General features: G+C 39.2%; 1 protein-coding gene across 16 annotated transcripts in view; it reads left to right on the plus strand.

Moving 5' to 3' along the window:
• The window catches only part of SPATA6L (spermatogenesis associated 6 like), a 112,899-nt gene that overhangs the window by 15,823 nt on the left and 82,028 nt on the right, over nt 1-15,048 (plus strand). For all 16 annotated transcript variants that reach the window (XM_025279103.3, XM_045165051.1, XM_045165050.1 and 13 more), the window contains one exon: nt 13,426-13,550. In XM_025279103.3, coding sequence (XP_025134888.1) covers nt 13,426-13,550 — 125 coding nt within the window. The remainder of the gene's footprint in view (nt 1-13,425; nt 13,551-15,048) is intronic.

The following is a 15,048-nucleotide window of genomic DNA, read 5'->3' on the forward strand; positions in this document are numbered from 1 at the left end:
TCCCTTACCAACTTCACAGTTTTGACTTGTAAAAAGCACTCCCAAATTATGAAGGAACCTTTATTTATATTTTGGTGATACTTGGTGGTCATGTTTCTTGATACTTTTCTGTGGTAAGAAGAACATATGGATATGGATTTTTTAAGTAAATAAGGTCATATATATTGTCTTTTACTAGCTTCCCCAATTGTATGTCACTGTTATATTGTACTTTTTTAAAACTAACATTTATTTATTTATTTATTTTGTTTTTGGCGGTGCTGGGTCTTTAAAACTGTGTGGCCTTTCTCTAACTGTGGCGAGCAGTGGCTACTCTTCATTGCAGTGTGTGGGCTTCTCATTGCGCTGACTTCTCTTGTTGCTGAGCACAGGATCTAGGGTGCACAGGCTTCAGTAGTTGCAGCACATGGGCTTCGTAGTTGCGGCTCCCAGGCTCTAGAGCACAGGCTCAATAGCTGTGGTGCATGGGCTTAGTTGCTCCCATGGCATGTGGAATCTTCCCAGATCAGGGATCAAACCGGTGTCTCCTGCATTGGCAGGCAGATTCTTTACCATTGAATCTTACCAGGGAAGTCCTTATATTGTAATTTTTAAAAACAGGCCAAAAAGCATTATTTTTTATATCATGAAATAATTTCATGAATTTATTTGTGCTTTTATAGGTCTATAAGAAGTATGTAAATAATATTTTTTGTTTTACTTTTTCACTCTAAATTGTTACGTATAGGTAACTTATTTGTCATTTTCAATAGCTATGTATTTTCCATAGCATTACTATGAACCTTAAATTCATATTGTCGAACATTAGGATTTCTTTGTCTTTGTCTTTATATTTATAACAATTTTTTCTCTTGATATATTTGTAAAGAATAGAATTGCTAGATTGAACCATATCTTATAAAAACCTGGGAGTAAATTGATCCCCGGCAAGTTTCCATTATTTTTACTGCATTTAACATTATATAGTGTGCTTGCTCCCCATATCCTGGCTAATGCTGGATACTATCATTTGGATTTTTTTGTGTTTAAAAAGTATGTAATAATTTCTTTAAAATATATTTTACCATATTTTTGGTCTCTTCTTTTTAGATATGATTTGTGACAACCTTAACATTTTAAATTTATTTCTTAAAAGTTTCCACTTTCCTATATTATAGTTTGTTTTTTTTCCTTCTGTATAACATGATAGTCAGTGTCCTTTGATTACCTGTGGAGCAATGTCTGGATATTAACATTGCATTTTGGTGTAAATTCCTGATATTTTCACCAAAGTTTTAAATCTGTTATACTTAAAAGTCAGACACGACTGAGCGACTTCACTTTCATTTTTCACTTTCATGCACTGGAGAAGGCAATGGCACCCCACTCCAGTCTTCTTGCCTGGAAAATCCCATGGACGGAGGAGCCTGGTAGGCTGCAGTCCATGGGGTTGCTAAGAGTCGGACATGACTGAGCGACTTCACTTTGACTTTTCACTTTCATGCATTGGAGAAGGAAATGGCAGCCCACTCCATTGTTCTTGCCTGGAGAATCCCAGGGACGGGGGAGCCTGGTGGGCTGCCGTCTATGTGGTCACACAGAGTTGGATACGACTGAAGTGTCTTAGCAGCAGCAGATACTTAATACATATGTTTGCATTATTTTAATATTTCATTGTGTGAAATTTTCTTTTTCTTAAGAAAGCATGGGAGAAGGAGGTGAGCCTGGCAGATACCTGAGCTAAAGCAGAGGTGGCTGTGGAGGCTTTTCTGAAGACTGTGGCGCTGCTCACTGTGGTGGTTTTGGAGCAGATCAAGGGCCCCAATGGAGCAGACCCAGAGTCTGACGTTCTTTCTTCTTCTTCTTGGTTTATTGGCCAAGGCAGGTCCTAAAAACAGACAAGAACCCTAAGATCTCAGTGGGTCTGGGGATGGACACTCTTATATGTGTCTGTGGTTTCTTAGGTAGGCAAAACAGAGGGAAGAAAGTGACAGGCTAAAATCAGGGCATTGAGTTTTTAATTTGACCCAGTTTTATGTTCAAACATATATCATAAGTGGCAAGTTATATTTTAGTTTGCTAATGAAATAGAAGCAGGACCAGGTCTTATTTAATTTTTTGTGAGTTAAAAAAGACCCAATAGCTAAATATTCTTACAGTAAAAATTTTAACTAACTAAATTATATAAAATAGTAAAAGGCCATATTGATCAACAATATTCATTGACAATAATTGCTATTAACAATTTGTTGTTTATCTTTTTTATGCCTTTTATAGTGCATTTAATATATATAATGTATTTAGTATATTCAACCAATCCTAAAATATATAGATATATAGACAAACACATACTCACATATGAGTACATAAATATTAAATATATCTAATATTTAGTATATGTATATATATACGTATCTATGCATATATATATACTATATATAGTGTATATATATATATAGTGTATAGGTTGAATATGTATTTCCTGAAACTTCAGATATATTTTTGACTGCCATTTGTTTTTTGCTTGACTAGAAATCCATCTGTGAGAATGTTGCAAGAATAGTTCAAAACTGTAATGACTGGAGAGTGTTAAAACTGAATGCATGGTTATGGGTTATAACTTAGAAATTAATCAGATATAAAAGATACAAAGTGAAGGCTTTTTTACACTTGTCTTCTTTTTCTTTATTATCCTTGGATTTCAGATTGTAATTTTAGTCAGATTAAACTTGAATCGTTCAATAGAATTAATTTTTTTCAGCTTCAAATATATATAGATTGATTCATTAATTTGTGCAACATCTGTTTATTGGATGTATACTCAGAAAATGCTCTGCCCTGTGCCACTTCTTGGTATTATGCTGGTGGCACCAGGCATAGAGTGGTGACATGTGAGCCCTCTAGATCTGCTGGTTCTTGATACTAGGTAATTAAGTAAAAATGACTTGCTTAAAGTCTCAAGTGGACTGTGCTGTGGGGTCACATGGGCCACATTTAGGTTCTCAGGGATCAATTCTTCATTGGCTGAATTGTTACTTTTTAATTTTGTTGTCAGTATTACTGTGCCTGATACTTTTTCATAGCACTAAGACATATTCTGACCATTAAGTTTGTGAGATAAGTACCTCAGATTTGCATAGGACTGTACTGCTAAAGAATGAAGAAATCTAGTAATTTGGCTTAGAAGCAATAAAAACTCCTGGGTCTTCGGTTTACAAAGATGGGAAAAAGCAAATAGACACGGGGCGGGGTGGGGGGGGCAGCATAATCCTGTTTGACAGTGAGCTTGGTGCTTTCTTTTATTGACCTCTTAAATAAAAAGTTCTACTTTGGGAAAAGTCATGTATATTCAGTCCAGCTTTTAACATACTCTTTTAATGGGCACCCATTCCCTGAATCAGAGCTTGATTTTAAATGGCAACCCACTCCAGTGTTCTTGCCTGGAGAATCCCAGGGACGGTGGAGCCTGGTGGGCTGCCATCTATGGGGTCGCACAGAGTCAGACACGACTGAAGTGACTTAGCAGCAGCAGCAGCAGCAGCAGTGATGTTTACTAGGCATTAGCAAGGAAAGAACTCCTGCCTCAGATGATCTCTTTTTTTGTTTTTTAAGAATATATATATATATATATATATATATATATAGATCTTCGTTGTGTTGCACGGGCTTCTCATTGCAGTGGTTTCTCTTGCTGCAGAGCACTGGCTCTAGGCACGTGGGTTTCAGTAGCTGCAGCACACAGGCGGGCTCAGTAGTTGTGGTGCACAAGCTTAGTTGCTCCACAGCATGTGGAATCTTCCTGGACCAGGGATTGAATCTATGTCTCCTGTTTTGGCAGGTGGATTCTCACCACTATGCCACCAGGGAAGTCCAGTGGTCTGGTTTTGAATTCTTACTTTGCCATGTGGCATTAGGACAGGTGTCTTCAACTCTCAGAGCCTCAGTTACCTGTAAAGAGGTAATCAAATGAGACTCCATACTGGGAAACAAGCTGTCAGTTCTGATGTGCTCTATAAATGTTAGCTATTTCTAGAACCAGTATTGTTATTAAAGTTATTATTTCTCTTGAAGTCTCATTTGTCTCCTTTTCTGGGGAGATCTTTCTCACTGATGGCATTGATGACCTCCCTGTCTGAGCCATTAGGTTATTAAGCACACTGAGCTCTTTCAGACATTTCACTTGCCCTGTTAGACTTGCTCAACCTGTACATATGTTTATTTATTACTTTTAACCTTGGCTATTGCTGTAACATCCCCTTGGTGTTCTGACATTTTCACACTGGGTGGCAGTTTGGATCTTTAGAAGATGAGCAAACCAGAGAGACAGAACTGAAAAGCTTTACCACCTTCTGTTTTTATATCCCTATTTCAGTCTCACTTCTTTTTTTTCAGTTTCTTTTTATTTCTGTGATTCCAAAGATAGCAGAACTCACTTTCAATTCTTGGACCTCCCATTTTTATCTTAATTGCTGCTAAATGTAGGAATAATAAGCAGTAACTATCACTTTGGATACAGTGATAAGAACTAGCCGAAACATACGAAAGAAAAAAGGAAAAGCCCGTGATAGAGCATCACACCATGCATCCACATATTCTTGGTAGGAACATATGGCTGAAAACACATGATGTTCATGGAGGCCAGTAGTGCTGGGAACACTGCTGGGCTGCTGTCACAGAGCATTTGTGATCATGGGAGGTAAAGCCGCTCTCTGTGCTCTGCTTCACATGTTTGTCATTTGTCCTCACAGTAGACCTAAGGGACAAGTGCTGTTATGAATTCGGCATTTCCCTGAAGAGGAAAAGGAAGTTAAGAAATATACGTGATTTACTCAAAGTCACATAGCTGGTAATTGGTGAAACAACGATTTGAACCAGCTCTGTCCGAACCTACCACTGTGGTCTGAGCTTCATTAAAAAGTTGTGTTTTGTTGCTAATAATGGGTGAGGAAATTGTTATTTCACTTCCCGTTTTCAGGTGGCACTTTTGAGCCCTGGTATGAGGAAGTCTATTTCTGGCCAACAAAGGTAGGAGGTCATACCCATCACAGAAAGTGTTTTAAAAGGCGCATTGACAAAACAAGGCCTGGATGAAACTAGTGAAGTAGAAGATTGATTTTAGAATTCCACCCACTTTCCCACCTCTCTCCCTATCTTCCTCTGAATCATCATTTTATTTTATTTATTTTGGCCGAGTTGCATGGCATATAGAATGTGGGATCTTAGTTCTCTGACCAAGGATTGAACCTGTGCCCCCCTGCTGTGGAAATGCTGAGTCCTAACCACTGGACTGCCACAGAATTCCCTTTATCATCATTTTAAATTGTATGCTTATTTGACTAATTGTTTAATAATTACAGACTGTAAGTGTCAGGAGGACAGGTCTTGTATCCATCTTGTTCAGTATCATCCATCCAGTGTCTAGAACTCCTGGCACATAGTATGTTCTCAATGCATATTTCTTGAATGTATGAATGAAAAGAAATTATTAAAAAATGAATGAATGATAAGATTGGCAAAGATTTTGGAGAACATTTAGTCTGTGTCTCCCTCTTTTTTTTCTTTTTTTTTTTTACAGTTGTGGAAACTCAGTCTTACAGAGCGGAACTAGTACCTACCGAGTGGTTAATGTATTAATCATTATGTTCATTCATTCAAGAAGCAGTTATAAAATAGTACTCACTATGCTCAGGCATGTTTCACAGGCTTGAGACAGGGTTGCTGCACTTTACCACTCCTTTCTTTCTTTTTGTAAATTTTATTTTTAATTGGAGGATAATTGCTTTACAGTGTTATATTGTTTTCTGCTGTACAAGAACATGAATCAGCTAAGAGTATATATATATCCCCTCCCTCTTGAACCTCCCTCTCACCCTTCCCCCCATCCCACTCATCTAGGTTTCCACTCATTTCTGGACATTGTGATTCAGTTTTAATATGTCTGTCTTGAATGATATCTCAAGGGACCTATGAAAGATGCTGACAGTATTCCTTTTCAGGCAAGATTGTCTTGGCTGAGCCCTGTGCTAGTAACTAACACCTTTAGGTGTCACTAGTAACTGACACCTAAGCTCACACCTTTCTAGGGACAATCTTGGCAGGAATTTAATGATGAATGGAAGGGTTACTGCTTTCATGGAGCATTCATGGTAGCAGATAATGAATGAATGCCTGAACAAAAATAGCAATTAGTGATAACTATTAGGTTGAAAGTAATATAGGGGGATATGGTAGGGAGTGACAGGCTCCTGTAGGTTGGGTTGCTCCCTTTCTAATGAGGTGACATTTAAACCAAGATCTGTCATTGACTGATAAACCTAGACAGTGTGTTGAAAAGTAGAGACATTACTCTGCCAACAAAAGTCTGTATAGTCAAGACTATGGTCTTCCCAGTGGTCAAATATGATTATGAGAGCTGGACCATAAAGAAGGTAGAGTGCCGAAGAATTGATGCCTTCAGACTGTGGTGCTGGAGAAGACTCCTCAGAGTCCCTTGGACAACAGGGAGATTAATCTTAAGTCAACCTTAAGTCAATCTTAACGGAAATCAACCCTGAATCCTCACTGGAAGGACTGATGCTGAAGTTGAAACTCCAGTATTTTGGGCATCTAATATGAACAGTTTCTTGTGATCCACACAGTCAGAAGGTTTTGGCATAGTCAATAAAGCAGAAGTAGAAAGTTTTTCTGGAACTCTCTTGCTTTTTCGTTGATACAACGGATGTTGGCAATTTGATCTCTAGTTTCTCTGCCTTTTATAAATCCAGCTTGAACATCTGGAAGTCCACAGTTCATGTACTGTTGACTTGGAGAATTCTGAGCATTACTTTGCTAGCATGTGAGATGAGTGCAATTGTGCAGTAGTTTGAGCACTCTTTGGCATTGCCTTTCTTTGGGATTGGAATGAAAACAGACCTTTTCCAGTCCTGTGGCCACTGCTGAGTTTTCCAAATTTGCTAGCATATTGAGTGCAGCACTTTCACAGCATCATCCTTTAGGATTTGAAATAGCTCAACTGGAATTCCATCACCTCCATTAGTTTTGTTCATAGTGATGTTACTGAAGGCCCACTTGACTTCCCATTCCAGGATGTCTGGCTCTAGGTGAGTGATCATACCATCGTGATTATCTGGGTCATGAAGATCTTTTTTGTTAGTTCTTCTGTGTATCTTCTGTGTATTCTTGCCACCTCTTCTGCTTCTGCTAGGTCCATTCCATTTCTGTCCTTTATTGAGCCCATTTTTGCATGAAATGTTCCCAGTATCTCTAATTTTCTTGAAGAGATCTCTAGTCTTTCCCATTCTATTGTTTTCCTCTATTTCTTTGCATTTATCACTGAGGAAGGCTATCTTACCTCTCCTCGCTATTCTTTGGAACTCTGCATTCAGATGGGTATATCTTTCCTTTTCTCCTTTGCCTTTAGCTTCTCTTCTTTTCATAGCTATTTGTAAGGTCTCCTCAGACAACCATTTTGCCTTTTTGCATTTCTTTCCCTTGTGTATGGTCTTGATCACTACCTTTTGTACAATGTCACAAACCTCCGCCCATAGTTCTTCAGGCACTCTATCAGATCTAATCCCTTGAATCTATTTGTCACTTCCACTGTATAGTCCTAAGGGATTTTATTTAGGTCATACCTGAATGGTCTAGTGGTTTTCCCTACTCAATTTAAGTCTGAATTTGGCAATAAGGAGTTCATTATCTGAGCCAGTCATCTTCTGGTCTTGTTTTTGCTGGCTGTATAGAGCTTCTCCATCTTTGGCTGCAAAGAATATAATCAGTCTGATTTCAGTACTGACCATCTGGTGATGTCCATGTGTAGAGTTGTCTCTTGTGTTGTTGGAAGAGGGTGTTTTCTATGACCAGTGTGTTCTCTTGGCAAAACTCTATTAGCCTTTGTCCTGCTTCATTCTGTACTCCTAGGCCAAATTTGCCTGTTACTGTAGGTATTTCTTGACTTCCTACTTTTACATTCCCATCCCCTATAATGAAAAGGACATCTTTTTTGGATGTTAGTTCTAAAAGGTCTTGTAGGTCTTCATAGAACCATTTAATTTCAGCCTCTGGTCAGAGCATGGACTTGGATTATTGTGATATTGAATGGCTTGCCTTGAAAATGAACAGAGATCATTCTCTTGTTTTTGAGATTGCATCCAAGTACTGCACTTCGGGCTCTTTTGTTGACTATGAGGGGTACTCCAGTTCTTCTAATGGATTCTTGCCCACAGTAGTAGATATAATGGTCATCTGAGTTAAATTCACCCGTTCCAGTCCACTTAGTTCGCTGATTCATAAAATGTCAATGTTCACTCTTGCCATTTCCTGTTTGACCATTTCCAATTTGCCTTGAATCATGGACCTAACATTCCAGGTTCCTATGCAATATTGCTCTTTACAGCATATTTAGACTTTACTTCCATCACCAGTCACTTCCACAACTGGGTAGTGTTTTTGCTTTGGCTCTTTCTTTTCATTCTTTCTGGAGTTATTTCTCCACTGATCTCCAGTAGCATATTGGGCACCTACCGATCTGGGGAGTTCATCTTTCAGTGTTGTATCTTTTTGCCTTTTCATACTGTTCATGGGGTTCTCAAGGCAAGAATACTGAAGTGGTTTGCCATTCCCTTCTCCAGTAGATCACATTTTGTCAGAACTCTCCACCATGACCCATCCATCTTGGGTGGCCTTACATGGCATGGCTCATAGTTTCATTGAGTTAGACAAGGCTGTGGTCCATGTGATCAGATTGGTTAGTTTTCTGTGATTGTGGTTTTCAGCCCTCTGATGGAGAAGGATAAGAGGCTTATGGAAGCTTCCTGATGGGAGAGACTGACTGAGGGGGAAACTGGGTCTTATTCTGATGAGTGGGTCCATGCTCAGTAAATCTTTAATCCAATTTTCTGTTGAAAGCAGGGCTATATTCCCTCCCTGTTTGACCTGAGACCAAACTATGGTGGAGGAAAAATAGAGGAAAACAATAGAATGGGAAAGACTAGAGATCTTGTCAAGAAAATTAGAGATACTGGGAACATTTCATGCAAAAATGGGCTCAATAAAGGACAGAAATGGTATGAACCTAGCAGAAGCAGAAGATATTAAGAAGAGGTGGCAAGAATACACAGAAGAACTATACAAAAAAGATCTTCATGACCCAGATAATCACGATGGTATGATCACTCACCTAGAGCCAGACATCCTGGAATGGGAAGTCAAGTGGGCCTTCAGTAACATCACTATGAACAAAACTAATGGAGGTGATGGATTTCCAGTTGAGCTATTTCAAATCCTAAAGGATGATGCTGTGAAAGTGCTGCACTCAATATGCCAGCAAATTTGGAAAACTCAGCAGTGGCCACAGGACTGGAAAAGGTCTGTTTTCATTCCAATCCCAAAGAAAGGCAATGCCAAAGAGTGCTCAAACTACTGCACAATTGCACTCATCTCACATGCTAGCAAAGTAATGCTCAGAATTCTCCAAGCCAGGCTTCAACAGTACATGAACTGTGGACTTCCAGATGTTCAAGCTGGATTTATAAAAGGCAGAGGAACTAGAGATCAAATTGCCAACATCCGTTGTATCATCGAAAGAGAAAGAGAGTTCCAGAAAGACTTCTGCTTTATTGACTATACCAAAGCCTTTGACTGTGTGGATCACCACAAACTGTGGAAAATTCTTAAAGAAATGGAAATACAGACCACCTGACCTGCCTCTTGAGAAATCTGTATGTAGGTTAGGAAGCAACAGTTAGAACTGGACATGGAACAACAGACTTTTGAAATCGGGAGAGGAGTACGTCAAGGCTGTATGTTGTCACCCTGCTTATTTAACTTATATGCAGAGTACATCTTGAGAAATGCTGGGCTGGATGAAGCACAAGCTAGAATCAAGATTGCCAGGAGAAATATCACTAACCTCAGATATGCAGATTGTATCACCCTTATGGCAGAAAGTGTAGAAGAACTAAAGAATTTTTTGATGAAAGTGAAAGAGGAGAGTGAAAAAGTTGGCTTAAAGCTCAGCATTCAGAAAACTAAGATCATAGCGTCGTCCCATCACTTCATGGGAAATAGATGGGGAAACAGTGGAAACAGTCTCAGACTTTATTTTTGGGGGCTCCAAAATCACTGCAAATGGTGACTTCAGCCATGAAATTAAAAGAGGCTTGTTCCTTGTAAGAAAAGTTATGACCAACCTAAACAGCATATTAAAAAGCGAGACATTACTTTGCCAACCTAGGTCCATATAGTCAACGGTGTGGTTTTTCCAGTAGTCATGTATGGGTGTGAGAGTTGAACTATAAAGAAAGCTGAGCAGTAAAGAATTGATGCTTTTGAACTGTGGTGTTGGAGCGGACTCTTGAGAGTCCCTTGGACAGCAAGGAAATCCACCCAGTCCATCCTGAAGGAAATCAGCTCTGAATATTCGTTTGTAGGACTGACGTCGAAGCTGAAACTCCAATACTTTGGCCACCTGATTCAAAGAACCGACTCATTGGAAAAGACCCCGATGCTGGGAAAAATTGAAGGTGGGAGGAGAAGGGGACAACAGAGGATGAGATGATTGGATGGCATCACTGGCTCAATGGAAATGAGTTTGAGTAAACTCCAGGAGTTGGTGCAGTCCATGCTGCAGTCCATGGGGTTGCAGTCAGATGGGACTGAACTAACTAATGCAAATGGCTGCCTCATTGGAAAAGTCCCTGATTCTGGGAAAGATTGATAGTAGAAAGAGAAGAGGGCATCAGAGAATGAGATGGCTGGATGGCATCACTGATGCAATGAACATGATCTTGGGCAAACTTCAGGAGATGGTGAGGGACAGGGAGGCCTGGCATGCTGCAGTCCTTGGGGTTGCAAAGAGTCAGACCTGGCTGGGTGACTGAACAACGACAATTGTCTTTCATTAGGAGGGAGCAGGCCATGCATCTAGGGAAAACAACAGGACAAAAATCGAAGGTAGATGTATGTGTTTGAAGGACAGCAAGAAGGGCTGAAGGGATGCTATGGAGCCATTAAGGAGAGTGGTAATGAAGTAGGAGAGGTTATTAGAGTCTTATTATAAAGAGTCTTAAAGGCTAGGATGAGATACTTTTATTTTATTCTAATATGATAGCAAGCCTGTTGGAAGATTTTAAGTAGGTCAGAGTCAAAATCTGAAATAATGTCATGGTATGTGGAGAATAGATTTGAATACAGGAAGAATGAAAGCAGGGAGACTAGCTAGCTAGGAGGTCATGGTGGCAGTCCAGGAGAGAGGAGGTGGGGGTTTAGACCATGGTGGTAGCTGTAACAACAGGGAATAGAATTTAGATTAATTTTGAAGATGTAGTCAACAGGACTTGCTACTGGATGACTATAAGGAGTGAAAGAGTGGAACAAAGGATAGAGCCTGGAGTATTGGGTTGATTAACTAGATCTGGTTCCTCTAATAGGAAGGTAGAGGAGAGCTTATTTGTGGAAAAAATCAAGTTCTCTTTTGGACTTGTTTTGTTGGAGATGGGCTTCCCCGGGTGGCACTAGTGGTAAAGAACCTGCCAATGCAGAAGACAGACGCAAGTTCGTTCCCTGAATCAAGAATATCCCCTGGAAGAGACAACGGCAACCCACTCCAGTGTTCTTCCCTGGAGAATCCCATGGACAAAGAAGCCTGGTGGGCTGTATAGTCTGTAGTATGTTAGAGATACTGTAAGACACTAACTTGAAAGATAAATAATATCTCAACAGGATGGGAAGGAAGAATGTTTTATAAGAAATAGCATAAGCTGAGGAAGTACATAGCAGAGGAGGGAAAAACATATCAGTTCATTGTGGCTGGAGCATGTTTTTGAAGGGATGAGTCAAAAAATATGAAAAATGTAGAATACATTCTTTTTGCACTTTGATCCTTGTTAGAATCTAACATTCATATTAAATGGAATAAGTAGGAAGACATTAAGCCATCAGATTATTTGATGTAAGGTTGATTATTTTGTACATTTGAGATAACAAAAAGTACCCTCATTCAAGTTCATCTCACAAGTAAAGTAAGAGTCACTAAACAGTAAAGCTTCCTCACTGACTACAATTACTTTTTTGATGGTGTTCTTGGTCCAAACCACTGTGTAGCACCTTCTTTGTAGGCAAGGGGGTCTAAGATGGTAGCTTTTCTGTCCTTTAGCTCAGTGATTCTTAATCATATTGCACCTGAAATGATCTTTTGGTGATGAATATTTTGTATTATCCTTTTGACCATATTGAAATAATATTGTTAGGTAATATGTACTATGCTAAGTCTCTTCAGTTGTGTTTGACTGCAGTCCCATAGACTGTAGCCCAACAGGGTCCTCTGTCCTTGGGATTTTCTAGGCAAGAATACTGAAGTATATTGCTTCCTCCAGGGGATCTTCCCCACCCAGGGATCAAATCTGTATCTCTTATGTCTCCTGCATTGGCAGGCAGGTTCTTCACCACCTGGGAAGCCCCACAGATAATATAACCAACCAACTTTATATACCTCACTGCAAATAATTTGTGTACTATTCAGCCATAATATAAAGGAGAAGTACAAAGAAAAATGATTTAAAATAAAATGAGATGTATGCTAACATGTAAATGTTGAGAAAGGTATGGTATTTGGTATATAGTATTTATAGTATTCAAATTTGTAGTATTTGTAGTATTCACAGTGCTGAAAGGATCTTGGTAAAGATTTAGACAAAGCAAAATACAGTTGTTCCTTAGTTTTCATGGTACCTGCATTCCTGAAAATTCAGTGTATTTTTAAATTGTGCAAAAAAAAAAAAATGCTTTGTGTTTATATGTAGCAGTTAGGTTCCAGGCTCAGATAATTGTAAAAAGGTTTCTTGCCTGAAAGAATGTCTGTAGGATGTTAGAAAGTTATGCAGGAGTGTCTTGGGCATTGCAAGACACCCTGACCTCTGGTTCCTGCCCTTGAAATTTCCCTACAGATTTACAAAATGTTCCTGGGGTTGGTATCAGTACTGCTGAGAGCCACAGCTCTGGCTCTTCTCTAGGCCACTGGGATACTGACATTCCTGCACCACAGAATCTATTGAACCCTAGTCTACACTGTAACCTTTGGGTGAACAGAGCATTGTCTACCTTGTTCCTGTTCTATCCCTAGGACCTGGCCCATGATATGTCCTTAGAAAACATTTGTCAAAGTGAAGAATGGAAGGATGGATGGATGGAAAGAGATGTTCTTTTTTATTTTATTTTGGGGAGCAACCCTTTAGATCAATGCTTGGGAAGGCTTTTGAAAATCATGCATGCTATAAAAAGTAGTAGAAAACATCGCCTCTTGAGTACCAGGTGCTGTGATCAAAATATCTCTTTTTATCTGAGTGTCATCTCTGCCATCAACGGTCCAACTTTTATTTAGTTTAAATGATGTAGATACATCATTTTCAGAATATATATCTACTCATGCATTTTCTCCTTTATTTGTAGTGTGGCAAGAGTTGGCCTACTATGAAGAAAACACACGGGACTTTCTCTTCCCTGAGCCACGGCTGACACCTTCGCACCCTGGGATGTGTAGGGAGGTGCTCATGAAGACAGTCGAAGGCTTTCCAGTAAGTGACCGGTGCCTAGCAGGGCTTCTGTTGGGAAAGGGATTCTTGGAACCTGAATGTTTTATTGATAATAGGACCTGTTTGTGGGCAGATCACTTCATCTTGGTTAGTGCCCCTTTATTCTCTTTAGCAGCCCTGATGAGATGTCCACTCAAAGTGCTAAATAATGCTGATTCCCACTATTGGTCTGAGACGTGGGAGTCTTGTCTAACCAGGCTAAGTCACTGCTATATTCACATTATCCCATAGTTATAAAAGGCTTACTTCTTTCACCTCCTTTTTTTTTTAATTTAAATATTTTTAAAGTATAGTTGCTTTATAATGTGTTAGTTTCTTGTGTACAGCAATGTGATTCAGTTATGTATATATGATATATATTATTATTCAGTTATATATATTATATGTAATAATATACACTATTATAATATATATTCTTTTTCACCTTCTTTTCCATTATGGCTTATTACAGAATATTGAATATAGTTCCCTGTGCTATACTAGGACCTTGTTGTTTATTTTATATATAGTAGTTTGTATCTGCTAATCCCAAACTGTTAATTTATCTCCCCCCCTCACCTCTCTTTCCCTGTGGTAACCATAAGTTTGGTAACCATATATCTGTTTTATCATCTGCTCTTAATGCAGACTAACTGAAAGACGTAGCATCAGTTTATTTAATCATAGCTATTGTTTTAGTAACAATAACAATAAAATAGAGTAGTGCTGCCTGTGTGTGTGCTCAGTTGCTCAGTTGTGTCCAGCTCTCTGTGATGCTGTGGACTGTAGGGCTCCTCTGTCCATGAGATTATTCAGGCAGGAATACTAGAGTGAGTTGCCATTTCCTTCTCTGGGGGATCTTCTCAACTCAGGGATCAAACCTGCATCTCCTGCATTGGCAGGTGAACTTGCTTTGGTTTTTTTCATGTGATATCTTATTTTCTTCATAACAGTCCTTAAGTCAGCCAAGGCAAGTATTATGATCTCCACTAATGGAGGGGAAACTGACAAGAGGTTCACAGGCTGATATTTTTAAAATTTATTTTTTTTTAATTGAAGGATAATTGCTTTACAGTGTTGTGTTGGTTTCTGCCATACATCAACATGAATCAGCCATAGGTATACATTTGTCCCCTCCCTCTTGAACCTCTGTCCCACCTCCCACTCCATTCTGCCCTTCTAGACTGTCACGGAACACTAGGTTGAGCTCCTATGTCATACAGCAAATTCCCACTGGCTATCTATTTTATATATGGTAAAGTATATGTTTCAATGCTACTTTCTCAGTTCGTCCCACCCTTTCTTTCCCCTGCTGTGTCCACAAATCTCTTCTCTATGTCTGTGTCTCTATTTCTGCCTTGCAAATAGGTTCATCAGTACCATTTTTCCAGATTCTGTATATATTCGTTGATATATGATATTTGTTTTTTTCTTTCTGATTTACTTCATTCTGTATAACAGGCTCTAGGTTCATCCACCTCAAGAACTGTCTCAAATTCAT

This window comes from Bubalus bubalis, chromosome 3 (genome assembly GCF_019923935.1).
Source record: "Bubalus bubalis isolate 160015118507 breed Murrah chromosome 3, NDDB_SH_1, whole genome shotgun sequence".
Taxonomy (NCBI): Eukaryota; Metazoa; Chordata; class Mammalia; order Artiodactyla; family Bovidae; genus Bubalus; species Bubalus bubalis.